The sequence below is a fragment of the Etheostoma spectabile genome, chromosome 1 (genome assembly GCF_008692095.1).
Source record: "Etheostoma spectabile isolate EspeVRDwgs_2016 chromosome 1, UIUC_Espe_1.0, whole genome shotgun sequence".
In the NCBI taxonomy this organism is placed as follows: domain Eukaryota; kingdom Metazoa; phylum Chordata; class Actinopteri; order Perciformes; family Percidae; genus Etheostoma; species Etheostoma spectabile.
The window spans coordinates 2258494-2280508 of record NC_045733.1 but is presented as its reverse complement, the minus strand read 5'-3'; the positions used below and the strand labels follow the sequence as shown (position 1 = coordinate 2280508).

The following is a 22015-nucleotide window of genomic DNA, read 5'->3' as shown; positions in this document are numbered from 1 at the left end:
ATGAAGTAAAAATAGGTAATCTTAGAGTCCAAACTGTCCAAACCTACTAAAAATTGAAGAAATGTTCAAACCTACTGAGTGAAAATACAATCACATACTGACTGTGTTGAAACAGAAGGTGGCGACAGTGCATCCTGCGCCCACCAACAACAGCAGGCGTGATGACAGCGGTAGCAACGACCCCTGACTGTCTGTCGGTTACACCTACAGTCATTAACGTTACAACATCCGCAGCAAAGTGTCTAATGCCCGAATTTTTACCATTCAGCCAACCTTTTCAGCCGTAAGTACCGTGTCATTGTTGTGATGTGTCGCTGAATGTGTTCATGTCTAACCAATGATTTGATAATGATGAATGTAGAACAAATTAAGGTGTAGCTAGATATTATGTTTTAAATCTCCGCGGTATGCTGGCCAGATGTGATTCGGTCGGTAAACGTTAGCTCCCGTAAGTTAGCTAGCAACAGCAGTATACCGTAGCGTTAACAAATGTATCGCCGTAGCGTTAGGTAACGTTTCACGTTATTGCTGTTTAGTTATAGCTACATCAGGTTTGTTATTAGCTAGCTCTAACTAACGTTACTCAAACGTTTTCTAGCCTGTCAAGAAACGCAACGTTAAATCAACACGTAACTTGAACAGTAACGATAGCGACCAAGCTAACGTTAAGCTCTATTTTACTGTCAACGAAACGTAACACGCTGAAGTTAGTTTATTTTTCTTATTGGACCTAATCTTAGGTTTATAAGCCAACAAACTGTTAGCTACTAGCTAGCTACCGTGGAATTGTTAACGTCGTATCGTTGTCATGGGGGAAATGACAGTTACTGCATGTGTTTTGACTGCGGATCATCAATTTATCTAGCTAGCTAACGTTAAATATAGCTAGCTAGCTAGCCCTAACGTTAACTAGTAATGCGAAGACATACTTTTCCTCTCTAAACAGGTTAGCTAATGTCAGGTACTTTATGTTTATACAAATTTAAATCAGTGTAACGTTAACATTATGCGTAACAATTCATCAAACACAAAATTAGTCTTAATTGCCTTTTTAAATCTTTAAGGTCTCTTATAGATCAAATTGATGCAGTTGTTCTTGGTAAAAAAAAAAAAGTTTGGTTTGGAGTCGAATCATTTTTTCCAGTGAAGGTGGAATTTTCCCAACAATAAAATTAACTCTTCAAACAAAAAAGAAACCTCTCTTTAACTTCATTTGTAAGACAGAATTTGTCTCCAACTAGCCACATTTCCTGTCAATTAATTTCTCCAAACTAATCTACCTGAGGGGCAGAGTTACAGTTTGCGTGTTATTCCTGCTGTATTTATTTGAGCATTCATTCTTGGTAATGTCTAAGAATATCTAACGTTTGAGACATGCTGACCTAAACTGATGACTAGCCAACACCAATGCATAACATAAACTTAAAAAACATAACAAAGCACAAGAAAGATGTATGACCGGTACAGCAACACCTGTATGTGTAATCTCAAGGTCTGTTGCATAAGCCTTAATGTCACAGTTGTTTGTCATGTGCTGGTACTGTCTTATCCTCCAGAGGGACAGTTATAGTTTGGAGTGAAAAATGCAATACCGACTTCTATATGTATCTTAAAGCCATCTAGGAAGCAGGCATTGCCAGACTTTCCTCCACAGCTCTGCATAGGAAGGTCTGGTTAGTCCACACAGCATCCCAGGATGGGAGAAAAACATACTCTGCTTTATTGGCATTTCTTTAAACCCAAACACATGCTCAGGTTTATTGGCATTTCTTTAAACCAACCAGTCTAAGCACCGGACGGAGCAACGGTGTCTTTGAAAAATAGCCTCGGGACGGAACTTTTTTTGTTGGATTGTGCTCGTTCAGAAGTTGTTTTAGTCAACTTAGATTAGACAGTGTAGCTGTCTTGATTTACTCTGCAGAGATCTAAGGCACAGTTATAAACATCCTAAATCAAAGTTAAAAATGCCAGCACAAAGAAAGGGGAAGGTGTTAGACATCCAGCCTAAATCTAAGGACATTTGGTAATTTGACGGCACTTGAACAATTCCTGAAATTAAACGCTGTCGATAGAGACTAAGCTTGATATAACACGTGCAGAAGGCGCTTTCTCTTTTTAAAATGTCAAGCTTATGCAACATGAAGACAAGATGGTTATCTCATCCCAAAGGTTCTCACCTCCCTTTGGAGACAGCAGCCCTCAATGCTAATTTGTTGATGGACTCATCTCCCAAGATATTTCTCTGTGACACTTGTATGTGTTACAAATTAGCCTATATACGTTTGATTGTCCATAAAAGTTTCAATAACATTGTGTACACAGAATCCAAATTGTGCTAGGTGTGTTTGGGCTGAGTGTTAACCAGGACTTTACATAGTTACAGGAAGAACAATTAGCTGAGTTCAGTGGGAAACCAGGACAGCCACATTCCTCTGAGACAGGCTTTCATTAGCCTAGATGTGTGTTTGTGGAGGTTTTGTGGAGTTGAAATATCCGCATGTCAAAATTACTGTTGGCACAGTAATTTAAAAAATGCTATATAATAGTTGCACTTTAAGGACTTGGGCTGTTGAGTTTCCAGTTGTTGTTTTTTTCTATATGATGCGTCAGTGTTAGTGAAAGTGTAAATCTCCATAATGTCAAATCACCGTCTACATTGATAGATAGATAGAGATACTTTATTTTAAGGAAATTAAGATGTCCAGTAGCTTATACACAAGATACATACACATAGGCACGCAGACATATGACATCCACACACACATACATAGTATAAAAATACAGAGGAAGATATCAATAATGTGCCCTTACAGTAAAGTTAGATAGTAGCATGTTTAAAGGAGTGATGTGGAATAAATGTAGGAAGGTGCAATGGTATCATAGTGCAAAAGAGTGTCAGTGCAAGAACCTTGCCAGTGCAAATTCTATATCTATATCAGGCTACACAATATATCAAAAATAGAGTAACCATTACTTAAATTTACAGACACTAGTAAAAGACTTGAAGAAAAGTTAAAGTTGAAAACTGTCCAAACAGACAAAAAGACGTGGTGTATTAACCCTACAGGCAAGCTAGCAAAATGGACAGGTGGCTAATAGTCAGTAAGGGAGTCAACTAGTGCCAATCAGTCCAATCCAGGGTAGTCTAGGGTAGTTTGTAGCTAGTTTACTGTATGTATTAAGGCTCCCAAATGTAGCATGGTACAAAGGGCAGTGTGCAGAGCAGACACAGTCAATCACACTCCTCACCTTCTGTGTAGCATTGAAGCACTTAATGGCGCTAGGGACAAAGGACCTACGCAGCCTGTCAGTTTTGCGAGACAGGAGCCTACTACTGAACATGCTCTTCTGCTTGGAGAAGGTGGTGTGCAGGGGGTTGCAGTCATTGGCCATTATACTGCAGTTCAAGGTGTTGGTAGGAACGTTACACTCTGAAGGCGTATTTTTAAAATCTCTATAAGCTCTATAAGTTTTATTTGACTACTCGGAATGTGGTTAAACCTGTTTTGTATCTCTCCCTTTCTCACTCTCTCTGTTGTCTCTTTGTGGAGTATGACTTTATCTGTCTTCCTTGTAAGTTCTTACATTAATATGTGCCTGTCTTCTCTCGCCTTATCCCTGCAGACTTGAATAAGGACTTGTCAAATAGGCGCCGCTGACCTTGTGAGGGTGGTGCCAGATGGATCATGGGGGTGAGTGTTTGAATTTCATTAAAGCATTCCACAAAATATAAGCTCAACCTATTTGAGTACAGCATCCTCAAAACCACACTATCCATACAAATGAGATGTGATTCACAGTGAAAATAACATCAACTAAGAGCTGTTGAGGAAGGCTGGGTGCCGTTTTTTGCTATTTTTAGGTTGCTTTTTCTTAAGTTACAGCAGACATATAAATATGGAGTTACTGTCAACTGAACAACATCCATAGGAATTCAGTTGTTCTTTGGTTTTCTTACTTTATTAATTATATTGGACTTTTGACTGATCCTTTATTTTATCTCTAGGTCAGCTTGAGAGTGAGGGCAGAGTAATGTCACAAGTTCAGGTGGGCGGAGTGGACCTCTGTGATAACCTTCCCAACCCTGAAGCTCTCACTACCCAAACTCGCAATCTCAACCAGACAAACACGCTCACAGAGATTCAAAGTCTCTGTCCATTGCAAAACGAAGAGGGAGGAGAGATCATCCAAAAAGCCCCAGTCAACAACAATGGGAAGGACATCGAGAAGGAGCATGGAAGAGGCAGAGAAGAGGATGATGAAGAAGACATTGATGAGGTGATGAAGGAAGAAGAAGAGGAGGAAGAGTCAGAGGAGTCAAGCTGTCTAATTCGCTGCCAGTCTCCAGACACTCCAATGACTGATTCCTCCTATTCAGAAACCGGTAAGGAACATACACACATGAAAGAGAAAATCATATTATACACACACATGGACATACACACTTTCACACACTGTAATGTTTGAAGTCATGCTTCTTACGTTTTACTTTAAGTCTTATTTCACTAAGTTTTTCCTTCTGCTGTTTGTCACTGGGGAGGTAGAGTTTTGTGAATTTATCAATAAACAGCCACCTGCTGTATCTAAAATAAAGCTGCTAACAGTTGAAAGTTGTCAAAATAAAAACCGTTGATTAGTGGAGCTTTAAAAATAAGTGCTGCACAATATCTACAGAAACAAAGATGCCAATAGACAGTTATTCTGTATAAGAATATGAAAAATACATGTAGATCTTAAAATGATTAGTTTTTTAATGTTAAAGTTAAAGTTATGAAGTCTGCTTAATTTCTTATTCTAAGTTAAACACGCAAAAAACTTACCATCAAACAAATAAAATACAAAAAAAAAAAGTAGTAGTATGTTTTGCAGTGCTAGAGTAGGTGTTTTTGCTGGGGGAGAGACTTGTTCTGTCCATAACTATTATTAATCTATCAACTTTTTTATATAGACTCTTGTTATGATTTTTTTCTCAGAGTAATAGCTTTCAGTTCAAGTAGCAACAGTGTAATGAAGGCGAACGCTCTGGTCAGTGTCTGGCTTACTCACTGTTGTAAGGCCTTTTGTGTGTTTTTAAGTGTTCAGCATTATGGATTGAGGTCAGGCTGACCGGGGGGATTATATACAGGACAAATACGATGTAAGAAGGCCATGTGAATGAGAGAAAAACGGAAATTGAGGAGAGGGATGAGAAGAAAAGATAAAAGGACCTAGGAGAAAAAGTATAAATGGTATATCAGTAAACCAAGTAGAGAAACACACACACACCACACCACAACAACACACCACCCACAAAACACACACACACACCACACACACACACACACACACACACACACCACAGTCTTTCTTTCTTTCTAGCCAGACACGGTAATCTGTAAAAGTGTTTGTCAAACAAAACTTTCATAAAATCTTTCTCTAATCTCTCTTTCGGTTTGCTGCTGTCTTTGTTTCCCTCTGTAGGCAGTCTGTTAGAGACTCCGTATGCTTTCAGCCCTGGGACCAGTCCAGAGCCTACATCTCCTGTCATTCCAGTGGTTGGTCCAGAAACAACATATCCCACCAGTCAGGTGGAACTGAGCCAGATTGAGGTCAAAGTGGACTCTCATAATACTAAATCAGTTGCTTCCACCACAGGGTCCATTACACTGGGACCCACCTTCACCACAGGGCCTATAGTTTCTAATACACTTGCTACAACCTCAAACACCAGGCCTACCGGCCCACATGGGCCTACTTGTATCACAGAAGCTACAGACAAGATGGCAAAGAATACCAACTTCACTACAAATCATGTAACCTCTTCCACAGGACCTATCGCCTCAACTGCAGAGACATTTACAGTAACTGCTTGCACCACAAGGCTTAATACTTCTGTTGCTTCCACCCATATGAGTGCAGGACCCCTTACCTTCACCACAGGGCCTATGGTTACCAATACAGATTTCACTACCACCACAGGACATATAACGTCAAATTGGGAACACATTACCTCCACACCAGTGCCCACTTGTTTCTCAGTCTCCAGCTGCACCACAGGGCATATTCCAAGCCCTACCCTGCTGGAGTCTCTGGAGGAGTTGGCACAAAGAGGAGATGACACTCACCTACCACAGTACCTACACCAGGTAACCTGTCTGTGTTTTATTTGGCAAAGTTATGTCAGATACTGTGAGCTGTTTATCAGTACCAATTATGTCAGTCACTCACTTAAACAGACACACTTCTCTTTATAGTTAAAGTTTTTCTCGCTCTCTTTCTGTCATTTTAGTCTCTTCAAACTCTTGCTCTAGCACTAGTTATGAAATCACAGTTATCCACTCAGCATTATAATCGGAATGGCACTTTGTATCCTAAGGCATGGGTGTCTTCAGTGTCTACACACAGACATGCACGCAAGGACGCACACAAGCCACATGCACACTACATAAAAACATACACTTTAAGTCTTTCTCTGCTCAATTCTCTCACACACACCTGCATGATGGAAGTTTGTTATGGGTGATTTGTTTGTTCAGAAATTTCTAGTCAACTTGATTTCAATGTCAAATTTCAACAGGCACACCTACAATGTCGCTTTCCAGTAACAGGTGTGTATGTGTGAAGCCTTGCCACCACGCCAACCGTCGGCTGTTGATCACTAGTTGAACGCCGGCCTAGTGTGTTGTGGTGGTCCCGCAACCAGCGCAAAGCGACGGCCTTTTCGTTGAATCAGCGTAGTATGCCAAATAGCCACATTCAACTTGATTGCTGTTTGCTTGTAAAACATGAGCACACAAGGCTCCTTTTAATTTTTCATCTCATCTAATCAATCAAAAACTAATACTGTCTAATTGTCCATAAATGACGCTTAATGTTTTAGCCTATACTTAATATAAAGACTGTAATAAACCTCTCTCTCTGCACCGCTAAACAATTAGCCCCCTAGCAAGCTAGCTAGCTAGCTTACCAGCCAGCCGGCCAGCCTCTAGGTTAGTAAAATGTAAGAACTTAAGGTTTGATTCACACACTCTTGTCAAATGATAAAAAGCACCTTGCTATGGCCAGATGAGTGACAATTTTGTTGTGCAAATTTTCTGTAACTAGTGTATGATAAGGCATGTTAGGTGGGTGAAATTAGCAAGCGCTAGCTTGCCAGCTCTGGACCGTTCATTGTTTGTTGTGGGTATCATAACAACGTTATCCGGTTTCCCTTGTGAAATGACGAGTAGATTACCACCGCCTGCTGGTATGGAAAGATATTTGCTCTCACACAGGTGCAGAACGTACTTGATACCTGGCCGTCGACTGTAATCTCTGCGGTGAGTTCAAATCATAGACTGTCTATGGTCTATGGTTCCAATGCAAATCTTTAGCCAAGACAAAAGCGACGAGGGCCAACAGAGGTGACACCATAGTCCCCCGCCATCGGCTTGGTTTGTCAGGACCAACAAGAGAGAGGCATCTTAGCTCTTTCCTAATTCCCAGTTTGTGCAACCCTGATTCCTCTCCTCAAATCCTCTTCTCGCGTCTTAGTCCCGCCCAGAAAGATTCAAGTCAAGGAATAGATAGTAGTTGAGGCAACAGGCATTTAACAAACATGAGACATCTTTGTGCCCGAGCTGTCGTTTGAAAGCAACGTCAAATAAATATGACCTGCGGAACAGCTACATCAGCTATTCATTGTTTTTATATTTTAGGATTTCTGTTTACTTTTAAGCAGCAAAACTAACTAGTTAATTTTGACGGAGGAAACCAAACTAGACCTTTTACTTCTGAAATAGTCATAATAAAGAAGCTGCTGTTCACATTTTACAGAACGTTAATATTTACCACGTTAAATATGTATTATTTCACCACTCGCTATTCATCAGAATGTTGCACAATTCGTCAATTAACCACAGGGTCGTGGATCTCTCTTTCTCTCTCTCGCTCTCCTTTTTCCTCTCGGTCTTTCTGTCACGCCTCTTTTTTACAGTACATGCCACGGGTAAAAGACTTCCGTAGAGGATTAATTGATGTATCTTTGATTATAACTCCTTGCGTGCATTCATGTGATTCAAATGCATCTTTATAAGAAAACAGGCATGATAGGACAGGCAAGCACAAATCTGCTTGTGTGTAAGCTCTGCTACAACAGTGACTTTGGAAGATATTTAAAAGGACAGTCACTAACTTTAATATTTCCACTGTCTCCAGTCAGTAAAATTTTAAAAGAAAATGTACTTTCAGTAATTATAGAAAATGATCGCTCCTCTGGCAACAGCTTTACAACAGGTACACAGGTCTAAAACTGGTCCAATTAAGCAATTGTTTTCAGGCCTAATTAAAGTTGACATAAAGGCATAAAGGTCAATAATGTTTTAAATGTTACGATAAAAACATTTGCATTCAATTTAGACTGTCTTGTTTATTGTTTATTACAAAGTGATTGTCATGTTTTGTGCAAAAATCACAAACATTTTCTATATTTCAAGAAGTGAACAGTATAATAGACTGTACTTTTGTGGATATGTGAGCCCTGTCTATAATGGATGTGAAACTATTGTCAAAAAAACGTAAAACAAGTTTCTCTTTCCAACTTCTGAATCTGGACCACGTTAGTACATTCACCCTATAGAGGTCGCTCAGTCGTCACTGCCCCTCACTTCATTAGAAATGTGAGAGCCTTTTGTGCCCTCCTTTCCTCCTCTCTCTATCTCTCTCTCTCTCTCACACACACACACACACACACTTCTCTGTTCTGAGGTCAGCTGAGCAGCATGAAAGCGACACTTGCTGAAGAGAGGTAGAGTGTCTAAAATGGTTTCTTGCGGTGTCTTGCTTTACACTTACTCTTGTTTTTACTGTCTCTCCTAAATGCTAGGGACTTGCTTAACTATTTTATTATGTTTCTGATATCAGAGTATTTTTTCTGCCATAGTTAATGATTATAGAAGCCATTGCAGCAGTAGCAGAACAGTTACAGCTCTGTATAGTATGGTGTTTCTGTTTTCCAGATTGACGTTTTTTCTAGCTGTTTTCTTGTATCTAACTCATTGGCTAATCCTATGTCATGTTCAATAACCCATTGGGCCAGACTCTGATAGCTTGATTGCATTTTAAAAGCATGCACTTAAAAAAAACAAAAACTAATTTGTCTCTCTCTTTGCAGATTGCCGAGGCCTTTGTCCTTCAGAAAGACTGTATCCTTATCAATATGTTAGGGGCCATCTTTTATTTTAATATGTGCTATAAGTGTCATTCCCTTACCTCCTCTTCACTAACATTGCTGTTTTTCTTTGTCTATGATTTCTAATCGGAATTATTTCACACAATGGACTTGGAGTTACTTATTAACAAAAACATCCTTTAAGCGCTTTATGACAATTCCAGAAATAATATCCATCCATACTAATGCCTGAAAACACATATCACATTCACGTGCACGCCCAGTGTACGTGAATGGTCATGTCATGTGCATTTTCAGGTATAGATAGATAGTAGATAGATAGATATTAGGCTGATTACGCCACTGGACATGGGAAGTGTCGCAAACTGCTTGAGTAATAGCTTGCCTCCTGCGCATGTAGGCAGTAATAGCAGAATAAAACAGCAAAACAGCTGCTAGACAAGGTCAGCAACGCCTGTACTTTGTTATCCATGTTGAATTAACCAATTAGTCAAGGCTGATATCGTTTGTTTTGTTCCGGTAAAGGGTCACATGATAGGGGTTTAACAAATCAGGGCAGGACATGTCATAACGGATAAGACCCAATCAGGAAGTGAACGTCTGGGTCTGTGTCATCGCTTTGTCAGGTCTGTCCGCAAGACGCAAAGGTAAAAACTCTTAAAATGCATGATTTCTGAATACAGATATTGAATACAGAATACAGAGTTCAGATCAATCAGGGCTATGCTACAGGAGAACTTTAACACTGATAGGCTTTCGTGGCACAGCGTAACACACATTTCTCTGCATTGACTTGTATTGTTTTGCACAAAAAATCACTTTGCGTTTGGTGTGAACACACCATTAGAGCTTGAGGATTTTAATCAACTTTCTGTGGATTACCGGATGCCTCGCTGAGGAAGAATAGATGGAGGAGAAAAGAGTGGAAAAGAACTTGTGAAATAAGAAGAGGATAAGGGAAAATGCTGAACAGAAGGAGAGAAGAAAGCATGAAAGAGACAGAATAGATAAGGAGAACATGAAGAGGGGTAATTACAGGAGGTGAAACAGAGGAAAAGACCTGTAGCTGGGCTGGTTTACACAAAAGCCCCACAAGTCAGAGTGGCAGAGAGAAAGAACACACATACACCGAGGGAAGATAGATAGCATGTTGACAAAACAGTTCACTTGTCAGATGAGGAAAGATTGCAGCATTTACAGGTCATTTCCGAGTAAACAGTCAAAAAATGGTTATCAACAGTCACAAACAAAGCCATTTGCTGGATTGATATAGAGATCCCTTTTAGTGACATTAGGTAATGTTAGTCAGCTGAATGTTGATTGTCACTGTACAGTGCATTCCCACAACCTGAAAGGGACACTCTTATACAAATACATGCAAACACTTAACGTCAATAATGACTAAGTATAAAGAGTAGGTGAAAAGGAGGAAGAAAGGCGGGATAGCAAGCATGAGATAAAATTTGAAATTCTGACAGGGTTAATCAAAAAATGAGACACAGTCGGAAGGAAGAAAGAGAAGGGATAGCTAGCTTAGCTATGTCATGCATGTATATAGGGCTAGTTAGAGAGAAAGCATTTGGCCATGTCAAAGAAGGATTGTGTTCTGGCTGCTCATATCCATAAACATGAGAAACTGCACCCCGGAGTGCTTTCTCCCTTTATCTCTTTTGGTCCAACTCTAATTTCCCCCTCTTCTTCTGCCTTCTTTTCTCTTTGTTCTCCTATTACGTTAGTTTGGCGTGCATGTGTGTGTTTTAATGTGTTTCTTAACCTGTGCTGTTCAGACCAGAAGGCATTATGGTGCATCGAACTAGAGAGACTCTATCATCAGAGAGTATTGGTCAACCTGAATGCACTACAGGAACAGTGGGGTAACACACATGCACACACAGTACACAAGCATCGGATGCACATATACAGTGGGGCTCGAAAGTTTGGGCACCCCAGTTAAAGATTTGTATTAATGTGCATAAAGCCAAGAAAAGATGGAAAAATCTCCAAAAGGCATTAAATGACAGATAAGACATTTGTATAATATGTCACAAAAAGTAAGATTTTATTTCCATCATTTACACTTTCAAAATAACAGAAAACAAAAAAATGGCGTCTGCAAAAGTTTGGGCACCCTGCAGAGTTTATAGCATGCACCGCGCCCTTTGGAAAGCTGAGACCTGACATGGATTGTTCTCAATCATCGTTTGGAAAGACCAGGTGATGTCAATCTTAAGGTTTTAAATGCCCAGACTCATCTGACCTTGCCCCAACAATCAGCACCATGGGTTCTTCTAAGCAGTTGTCTAGAAAACTGAAACTGAAAATAGTTGACGCTCGTAAAGCAGAAGAAGGCTAGAAGAAGACAGCAAAGTGTTTTCAGATGCCAATATTGTCTGTTTGGAATGTAATTAAGAAATAGCAGTCATCAGTAACAGTGGAAGTTAAAGCAAGATCTGGAAGACCAAGAAAAATATCAGACAAAACAGCTCGCAGGATTGTGAGAAAAGCAAGTCAAAACCCACGTTCCATCCAGAAAGACCTGGCAGACACTGGAGTTGTGGTACACCATTCCACTATAAAAAGATACTTCTACAAATATGGTCTTAATGGAAGAGTCTTTAGAAGAAAACATCTTCTACGTCCTCACCACAAAAATCAGCGTTTTGAAGTTTTCAAATGAACATATAGACAAGCCTGATGCATTGTGGAAACAAGTTCTGTGGACCAATGAGGTTAGAATAGAACTTTTTGGCCGCAATGAGCAAAGGTACGTGTGGAGAAGAAAGGGCACAGAATTTAATGAAAAGAACTTCTGTCCAACTGTTGAGCATGGGGGTGAATCAATCATGCTTTAGGGTTGTATTGCAGCCAGTGGCACAGGGAACATTTTTCAAGTAGAAGGAAAAATGGATTCAATGGAATTTCAGCAAATTTTGGACGCTAACTTGATGCATCTGTGAAAAAGCTGAAGTTAAAGAGAGGATGGCTTTTACAAATGGATAAGGATCCTAAACACACCTCAAAATCCACAAAGAATTACATCAAGATACGTAAACTGAAGGTTTTGCCATGGCCTTCACAATCTCCTGACTTCAACATAATTGAAAATCTATGGATAGACCTTAAAAGTGCAGTGCGTGACAGACAGCCCAGAAATCTCAAAGAACTGGAAGACTTTTGGAAGGACGAATGGGCGAAGATACCTCAAACAAGAATTGAAAGACTCTTGGCTGGCTACAAGAAGAGTTTCCAAGCTGTGATACTTGCCAAAGTGGGCAGTACAAGGTATTAACTCTGCAGGGTTTTTTTTTCTGTTATTTTGAAAGTGTAAATGATGGAAATACAATCTAACTTTTTGTGACATATTATACAAATATCTAATCTGTCATTTAAAGCCTTTTGGAGATTTTTCCTTCTTTTCTTGCTCTTTATGCACGTTAATACAAATGCCCAAACTTTTGAGTCCCACTGTACCTAAATGTAAATTATGTTGTCCATGTAACATACTTAGTTATATACTGTGTGTGTGTGTATGTATCTATGTATCTATGTATCTATCTATCATATATATATATATGATATGTATTATATATATATATATAAATATTGGATTTTGGGTATCTAAAAATAGAAGTCTTATCAATGATATTTACTTGCAAAGAATTAAGTATGACAATATATAGTATATACAATAGTTTTATACAGACTACACCTAAAAAGGTATTGTACTATAAAACAGTTGCACTTTGTTTTGAGGCATTACATGCTACTGAATTTCATTCTTGTCATTGCATGTGCTATCAAGCATAAAACTACTCAACAGTATAACTGCAGCCTCTGTGTCTTATCCATAGGATGTCAATAATAAATACTTAATGTAGCTTAGTGATCATATAATTTCAACTCCATCAGGAAACATTCAGGATTATGGATCCTAGACTGCATTTATTGTATGTGTATTGCTTGTAGAAGCTCAGCTCTTAGAGGCTTCCCCATAGTTGTAACAATGCTTTTAACTCCCTGTGTCTCCGTCTCTTATAGAAAGTCAGTGTAGAGGTTCTTTCTCAGACCTGGCAACCCAACATCTGGACACTCTTAAAAACATCTGCGAGACGCACAGTCGGTCAGTCTGCATGCATGTGTGTGGATGTGTTAATGTTCTCTTTGCATGTACTTTTTCCTAAATGGAGTATTTATTGTCACCTAAATCGCAAACCAGCCCAACATTTTTGGGAAATATTCTTGTTAACTGTCTTAACCAAAGTGAGACAAGAAGATTAATATCAATTTCATTGCAGAAATAGGTCTGAAATGTGTTTTGCTTAGATTGGAAAAGTCAGATTAGGACTGACACAAATGCTTTGCTTCACCAGTTTCCTGTTGAAATCACTAATATGTACCTGCTTATATGTACGCTTGTGACTAAAATGAACAAGTAAAATAAACAAGTGTCATTAAGACAGGTTTGGATTTACTTACTCACTTAAAACTGAGCAAGGTTGTTTCCCCTTTTTCGTCTTTGACTTTCTACTCTTTGCTAACCTAAATCTCTGTAAGGGAAGAACAAAGCCTAAATGAATAGCAATATTCTCATTATACTCTAGGTAAGCTTGTGTACAAGCATATTTACCTGGACTGTCTTAAATACACTGTATGGTAAAGTGTGTGGGGACATATTTGCAAGTTGTTGCAATATTCCAGAAAATGTTGACAATAATCAATTAATTAAAATATTGTGCTTCTGTAGTAACGAGTTTTTGTGTGTGCATGTGTTGTTTGGTGAGAAGTGTGTAAAAGTGTCTGTTGTTGGATGTGCTCATGCAAGTGTAACAAATTAGTCAAGTGAAGCCCACCTTAGCATTTTTAATTATTTAATAGGAAGTCCAAAGTGTATTATAACTGCCAGACGCACACCATACAAGTGTGTGTGTGTGGGTGTGTGGGTGTGTGTGTGGGTGGGCAAGTGTGCGCGTGCACTGCAGTGATAGTTTAAACATATGGCTCTTTGCTGCTGCTGCACTTTCAGATATTTGAGCCATCACACTGCTTGGGTTTCATTGGCACCACACACACACACACACACACACACACACACCACACACACACACACACACACACACACACACAACACACACACACACACACACACACACACACACACACACACACACACAAGTTGTAATAGCCAGAGAAATGTGTTCCAGCTAATATTAGATTGGGAGAGTAGAGAGGGGTCACCCATCTTTCACGTCTTCATTTCCCAAAACCAAGAACTGACTGTCAATACTCTAACCATCTCACTCTGTTTCTCTTTCTGTCTGCTGTTCATAGACCGGGAGCTAAAGATGCTGTGGTAAGACATTCATCATTGTTGTGTGTCTGTGTGCATGATTGAGGGAATATACATCCAGTACATACAGTAAAATAAGATTAGTAAGGCAGAATAAATGTGTATTTTGACTAATTGATGCCATGTTAACATGTTGCATGTAAAATATATTTGTTAAGTGTCCATGGTGTACACCTTAAGTTTAGTGTGCATGTACCCATAGGGTAAATTTAAAGTGTGTGTGTGTGTGTGTGTGTGTGTGTGTGTGTGTGTGTGTGTGTGTGTGGTGTGTGTGTGTGTGTGTGTGTGTGTGTGTGTGTGTGTGTGTGTGTGTGTGTGTGTGTGTGTGTGTGTGTGTGTGTGTGTGTGTGCACAGTGTGTATCTCTGGACCTTTTGAGGCCTGCATTTGAAGAAGGTGGTGCACTGTCTTCATGTACCTCAGGTGAGTGAGTGGGTGCATTTATGTCATGTCAGGGTAGGAATATCCCTACTCAAAGTCTGCTTACTAGCTTTTTCCATAGCTTTCAACCGAAAAGAGAATGGGTTTTCAATCGCATCTCCCGATTTAGTTTAAAATTTTGGAAAAAGCAAGTAAGTGGTTCTTAAATGGTAACTACTGTTTTTTCCACCCTATTTCCCCATGTATTTGTGTCTAAGTGACTGATGGGAACCACAATCTTGTTCTTGATTTACCTTCACACAAGTGCTTTTTTTGCCACTGAAGGGCTCAGAATATTATTCCAAATGTCTGACAACATTATGGAAAGGATCCCTTTAGAGAAAGACCTTTAAAACATGTTTGAGACATCTTTAAAATCTGTAGAACTTGGATCGCAATACAACTGTGAATCGATTATTTTTTTTGCACACCCCTAACACACACACACACACACACACACACACACACACAGAGGAATGTATCGGACTGTAAGGCTAAGGATTTTGTTCAAGATAACTTTTGCTATGGACATGCCAGAATACTGTCTGCCTTTTTTCTGGCACATGTAGCATTTATGGACTTCCTGCTATGGTTTACTGTTTGTGTTGACAAACTTAAGACATTTGTGATATCACTTGGAAAACAGGGAGCTTGCAAAAGATATTTAAACCCAGGAGAGATTAGTGAATGCATACATGGAAAATCTGATGCCAGCAGCTCCCATTGCAATATACACTCTGTTGAAAAGATGTATTTAAGAGGTTTTGTTTGTCTGTTGAGAAACTACACAAAGAACTGTTTTATTCTCCAACTCTCTTTATTCAATTTTTAAAACATCTTTCTGTCCTCTCCCCCTTACTATCTACTTTTATTTCTACATCCCTCCACACTTTCCACCACTCTTCATCTCAACTCTCTGTTTCTCTTGTTCATCCAGCCAATCAGGATGACAAAGGGATAGAGCAGAGAGCCGGAGACTCCTCCTGTTCTCAAAGCAGCCATTCAGTCATACCATCCTTTAAGTTGACTGATACGCTCAATTCCCCTGAGATCCCCGAAAAGGACAAGGAAGACCCAGACTGGGAAGTAGAGGGGAAGGACTGTTTCTATGGAGATCAGCTGACTGACAAGCAAGGCAGCGACAAGGAGGGAGGAGAAGCAGAAGGAGTGGAAGGATACACTATTTCAGTCATAGGAAATGGACTACACCTCTCTACAGTTGGAGAAATGGATCAGTCCAAGCCTGCAGAGCAGCAGAGAGGAGATTTAGGTCCTGCTCAGGAAAAGGAGGCAAAAAGAGGCAGAGAGGAGAGGGACGTGGCGGAGGCAGCTGGGAATTTGGAGATGCAAGATGAGGGGGATGGAGAAGAGAAGGAAAGAGACTCCCCTCTGTGTCAGAAAGCTCTCCTAGTGGAGACTCTGGTCAGAAAGGCAGAGGTGGAGGTACAACAGCTGCACCAGGAAGCCCTAGCTGAGGAGAAGCTACATGAGGAGACCCAGGTACATATCAGAATTTTTAAATCAAAGTAAATATAGAGAAATCAAGCGCAATTTCAAAGTCTGTCATTTATGTCATCTGTGCACTCCTAGTTTGGTTGTTTGGGTAGTAATCTTACATTTTACTTTCTACACCAGAATGAGTATTGTATTTGTTTTCTTCTGTTGACAAGGTTTTGCATTGCTCCAGGCTTTTGAATTTGTGATCAAAATCTGTTCAAAAGCAGTTCATGATAACTACTCAGTTCCTCTATTCACTATAGCTGGAAATATAAAACGTATCACTTCCTCTAGATACCTTCAGGTGACTACTTCCTGGGAACAGTCTACCCATCACTTAACAGCTTTCACTAACACACATAGGTTTTAATGGCTCTGAATTGTCTTATAGCAGTTTAATAGAGAGTAGAGCAACACAATGGATTACTGTCTACATATTTGTACATTGATATGTACAGTAAGTCATAACTGCATTTCTTTATCACTGCAGCAGGAGGATGAGGAGGATGAGGAGGAAGAGGAAGAGGAAGAGGAGGATGAGTACGAAATTAAGCAAGTTGACATCATTAGAGAAGCTTCCTCACTGGACGACATGGCTAAACTCATCACTGTAGAGGAGGTGTGTACATTATCATGCTTTGCTGTGGACGAGTTAGGAAGAATGTTTATATGTTTAGTAAGTTAGGTTACATTGATATCATTTGTATGGTATTTATTGTTGATGCATTTGCATGAATACTGTTGTGAATGAAGCGTTAGATTACTTAAAAGTATGCAATATCAAATTTATCCTGGCATTATTTGTTACATTGTATCTTCCTCTCAGCCTCAGAGTCTAAAGTAATAACTACGTAGTGGGTCCTGCACCCATGTGCAGAGGCCCGGTCTTCGACGCAGTGGCCGCGGGTTTGGTTCCGACCTAGAAGCCCTTTGCTGCATGTCCTTCCCCCTCTCTCTCTCTCCCCTTTCAAGTCTAAGCTGTCCTGTCAAAAATAAAGGCTTAAAATGCCAAACAAAAATCTTTAAAGCAATAATTATTGAACTCAACAAAGACGCATCTGTGGAACCACAAACACATTTAAACTACAATTTGGCAGTTTGACGACCATTTTAAGGTACCTGTCTGTCCTTTATAATGGACAGCATGGTGCCCTGTTAAGCAGCCCTAATGGTATTACATAGCCATTCAACTAGAGAAAAGTAGGGGCACTGAAAATGTCATTCAGACTGTCATGCACCTGCATTGTAGAGGCAGAGCTTGAGGATGATGGGGGACTGTTGTCAGTTTTCCTGGTGGAAGTCGCTGTGGTAATTAAACAACTCCACAGTGGTAAAGCCCCAGGGATTGATGAGATCCGTCCAGAAATGCTGAAAGCTCTTGGTGTGGAGGGGCTGACTTGGTTGACATGCCACTTCAACATTCCGTCAAAGTCTGGTACATTACAAGGAGACAAGGAGTGGCACACCAGTGTGGTGGTTCCCCCCTTGGGGCGGTCGCCTGCCAATCAGAACGTTGGTGGTTTGATCCCTGGCCCTGCAGTCCCATGTCGAAGTGTCCTTGGGCAAAGCGCTGAACCCCGAGTTGCCCCGATGCTGCGCCATCGGAGTGTAAATGTGTGTGAGTTTTATCTGATGAGCAGGTGGCACCTTGTATGGCAGCCTCGGCCACAGTGTATGAATGTGTGTGAATGGTGAATGGTTCCTGTACTATGTAAAAGCGAGTAGTTGTTGAGACTAGAAAAGCGCTATAAAAGAACAGTCCATTTAAAAAAGGGGGACCAGAGGGTGTGTGCCAATTACGGGGGTATCAGACTTCTCAGCCTCCCTGGTGAAGTCTACTCCAAGGTGCTGGAGGAAAGGAGGGTTCGGCCGATAGTCAAACCTCCAGTTGAAGAGGAATAATGCGGATTCCGTCCTGGTCGTGGAACAACGGATCAGATCTTAACTCTCGCAAGGATCCTAGAGTGAGCCTGGGAATATACCCAACCGGTCTACATGGGTTTTGTGGATCTGGAGAAGGCGTATGACCGGGTCCCCCGGGAGACACTATGGGTGGTGCTGCGGTAGAATGGGGTGAGGGGGTCCCTGCTCAGGGCCATCCAATCTCTGTATGACCAAAGCGAGAGTTGCGTCCGGGTTCTCGGCAGTAAGTCAGACTTGTTTCAGGTGAGGGTTGGCCTCCGCCAGGGCTGTGCTTTGTCACCAATCCTGTTTGTAGTATATCTGGACAGGATATCAATGTATAGTCAGGGTGGGGAGGGGTTGCAGTTTGGTGGGCTGGGGATCTCATCACTGCTTTTTGCGGACGATGTGGTCCTGATGGCATCATCAGCCTGTGACCTTCAGCCCTCACTGGATTGGTTTGCAGCCGAGTGTGAAGCAGCTGGGATGAGGATCACCACCTCTAAATCTGAGGCCATGGTTTTCAGCAGGAAACCGATGGAGTGTCTTCTTCAGGTAGGGAATGAGTCCTTACCCCAAGTGAAGGAGTTTAAATACCTTTGGTTCTTGTTCAAGGGACAATGAAGTGAAGGGACAATGGAGCAGGAGATTGGTCGGAAAATTGGCGCAGCGGGTTCGGTCTTACATTCAATTTATCACACCGTTATGACAAAAAGAGAGCTGAGCAAGAAAGCAAAGCTCTCAATCAACTGGTCAGTTGAACTGGTCCCATAATGACGTGTTCAATGTGTAGTGCAGGGAAATAGAATCCGCGATGAGCACGGTGTAATTTATTCTGATTGAGTGCCATCCGGCAAAACTAGAAGCTCTGCGTATGTGCTCCGGAAAGCTGCGGATCGCCTGAGCTGGGACAGAGACGGAATGCAGCCGTTCCGCAGTCAGTGGAAACGCACACATTGACTTTAATGTAAATTATTGAATCCAAACTGATCCGCAGCCGTTCTGCAGTTGGTGGAAATTGCAGGTTACCCGGCTACCGGGAAAGTGTGACACCGCTGGCTTTTTCCAGACCAACAATACAGTGAAATCTAGTCTTGGGGACATGAGGGAGGGAAGCACGATCATTTGAAAATACTACCGGGTTACTACTGATACAAAGTGTAACGCTAATCGGTGAAGTATCCCTTTAACTCATAGGGAAGCAGTGCCTGGTACTGTGTTACTGACTGTAAACAACTGTAAGTGTGTAGGGCAGAGCGTCAATAGTTAAAAAGTTCAATACTGTTGATTGTGTGATGTCCTGATACCTGGTGGGCATGGCTGGTGAGGTGCACCCAACATGTTTGCACACAAAGTTGTCAGTGTCTTTGTAGAAAGATGAACAGATCAAACTTTATTTTGGCATAAATATAAATTATATTTTGTTGATATATGTGTCTGTGCTTCCTAACATCTCTTTGTTTTGTTTTTTGCTTGTCAGATGTCTCCTGCTTCTGGCTTGGTTTCCATATTGAAGAAGCGGCAAGTTTGTGTGGACAACAAGAGTGGGTCTGCCAGCTCAGAACCCCGACACGACAACGTCCTTGCTAAAAGACGCGTCCACTTCCAAGTCCCTGAAGATGGCTATGAGCCTGGTGTGTTTGTGTGTTTATAGCCTACGGATCAGAGATTTCATAAACATAGGACTAGTAAATTTTCTCACTATAAGTGAGCCAATTTGTAACATTGGCAGTTTTTTTTCTTTCTTTTTTTTTAAACTCTTTTTATTAGCATTTTTTCAAAAACAACAAATTTTCAGTGCAATTGTGATCTGTGTATAGGACAAAAGTAAGGTTAAAATGTATAGGCAGGCTTATTGTCAAGGCTAGGTAACTTACACCAAATATACAGATCCGTTGCAACATTGTCAACAATGGTAGAGAAAATCTAAAAACTTTTCAAGGCTTTATTATTAATCCACTGTCTACTTCCCTCCAACTTTCCCTCTGTTTCTCTTTTCTGTAGATGTTGGCGGTGGAGACTCCTGTCTGCTTCTTTTCCTGCTGTGTCTGGTTACCGTAGTGATCAGTGTGGGTGGCACCGCCCTTTACTGTGCTCTGGGCGATGCTCACTCGTCAGTCTGTCAGGACTTCTCCAGAAATGCAGACTTCTACATGGGCCAAATACAGCACGGGATAGCTCAGATCCAACATTGGTTTGCCCCCCGGTCATAGCAGTAAAGAGTTTGTCAACATTGTGGAACCACTGGCCTTACTGTTTATCACTGTGGGCTCCAGCAGCCCCTGCTACTTCATGGGACAATGTTTTCAGAGGTAATGGTACCAGGTAGCTGCTCGATCCCTGCCAATGTGGAGCAAGTGGCTTTTATGCTGCCTATTTGGCTAAATGATTATATCAGGTGCAGTTGGTAATTGTAAGCCTACTGCATTTTTAATGCTCTTTGAATACAATCTTAGGGTTCATTGAGCCTAAAAGTCAAAGGTCAGATGTCTCCTTACAACAGTAGTTTGAAAGGGTAAGTAGAGAGAAGAGAGAAAGAATGGAGACTGCTTAACAGCAGAGCAAGAACTGACCCACACACATCTCAACCCTGCCCAGATCAAAGAGGTTAACATTTAACATTTTAAGCTAAGTTTAGAAAGTGTCATAATGAACTAGTCAAGAGCTGCGCACACATTCACTGTCAACCAGTGATAGTTTTAAAAGTCCCCGGTAGATGAATTAACCCTGACTGGAAACAAACGTTCCCTGACTCCTCTAATACTCAACTCCCACTGTTAAGAATAAGAATAAAGTAGTAATAGCTGCAACCCACGGAGATGTAAAAAAAAAAAAATCTATGATGTTTAGTTTGTTAACGGCGAGACAGAGATGCTCTCTACACACACACTGCACACATGGGAAGTGGCCCAATGGGCATTTTACAAACTGCTGCAACCACTAGTGTTGCTTTTATTGTTGACTTTTAAAATTGTAAATGGCATTTTAAAATGAACATACATTCTTTGTTCTACTACTTGGAATGAAATAATTATGTCTTAATCAACCTTTGAATGAACATTTGGAGTTTAATGAGGTTAGACTTTGCTTTGTGTCACCTCTGGGGAATTTATGTATCATTCACATTTGACACAAGCGTCCTATCGCTGTCCTTTTCTGTACGGAACCTTTTGCAGTGAGCTGACGTGGCTGCCACTGGAGACAAAAAGTCCAAACTATCCGTTAATGGGTTTTAATGAGCTATATTAAGCTTTGTGTAGCATATGCAACATGTACAGGAACACAATGCACCTCTGTATATATTGTCAAAAGAATGTTTAACATGTTGCACATAAGACTGGTACGATTTTTTTTTTTTCTTTCTAAAGATATTGCAATATTTCTACAGGAACGGTTGTTTTGGTCCTGGACTTAATGCAAGCTGTACATGGTTTGATCAGAAACAAAAAACTGTTTCAGGTTCATTATGAAAGGTTCATGCCAGTGAACAACAGTTATGCACAGATAACTTTAGCAGAAAATACTCAACTCTTAAGCAGGTCTGGCTAGTTATGGAATATTTCTGGGGGGGAAAAACAACCAGAAAAATCTGAATTGTACAATTAATGTACAGTAGGAAACTATAATTATTCCGTGATCAGTACAGGCCTTGATGTTGCTGGGATCATTTGAAGCTCTGTCTGCCTGTTTGTGCTGTGCTTA

At 40.6% G+C, this 22015-nt stretch overlaps 1 protein-coding gene across 1 annotated transcript; it reads left to right on the top strand.

The window, feature by feature from the left end:
* The first annotated feature begins 89 nt into the window (after window positions 1-89).
* On the top strand, window positions 90-21879 carry cnsta (consortin, connexin sorting protein a). Its single transcript, XM_032516699.1, has 13 exons — window positions 90-283; window positions 3625-3692; window positions 4007-4384; window positions 5461-6125; window positions 9131-9161; window positions 10936-11022; window positions 13187-13268; window positions 14477-14498; window positions 14851-14917; window positions 15852-16414; window positions 16902-17030; window positions 19794-19947; window positions 20318-21879. Exons 2-13 carry the CDS (start codon window positions 3680-3682, stop codon window positions 20524-20526), a joined length of 2400 nt encoding a protein of 799 aa, XP_032372590.1. The 5' UTR covers window positions 90-283; window positions 3625-3679; the 3' UTR covers window positions 20527-21879.
* The last annotated feature ends 136 nt before the right edge of the window (window positions 21880-22015 follow it).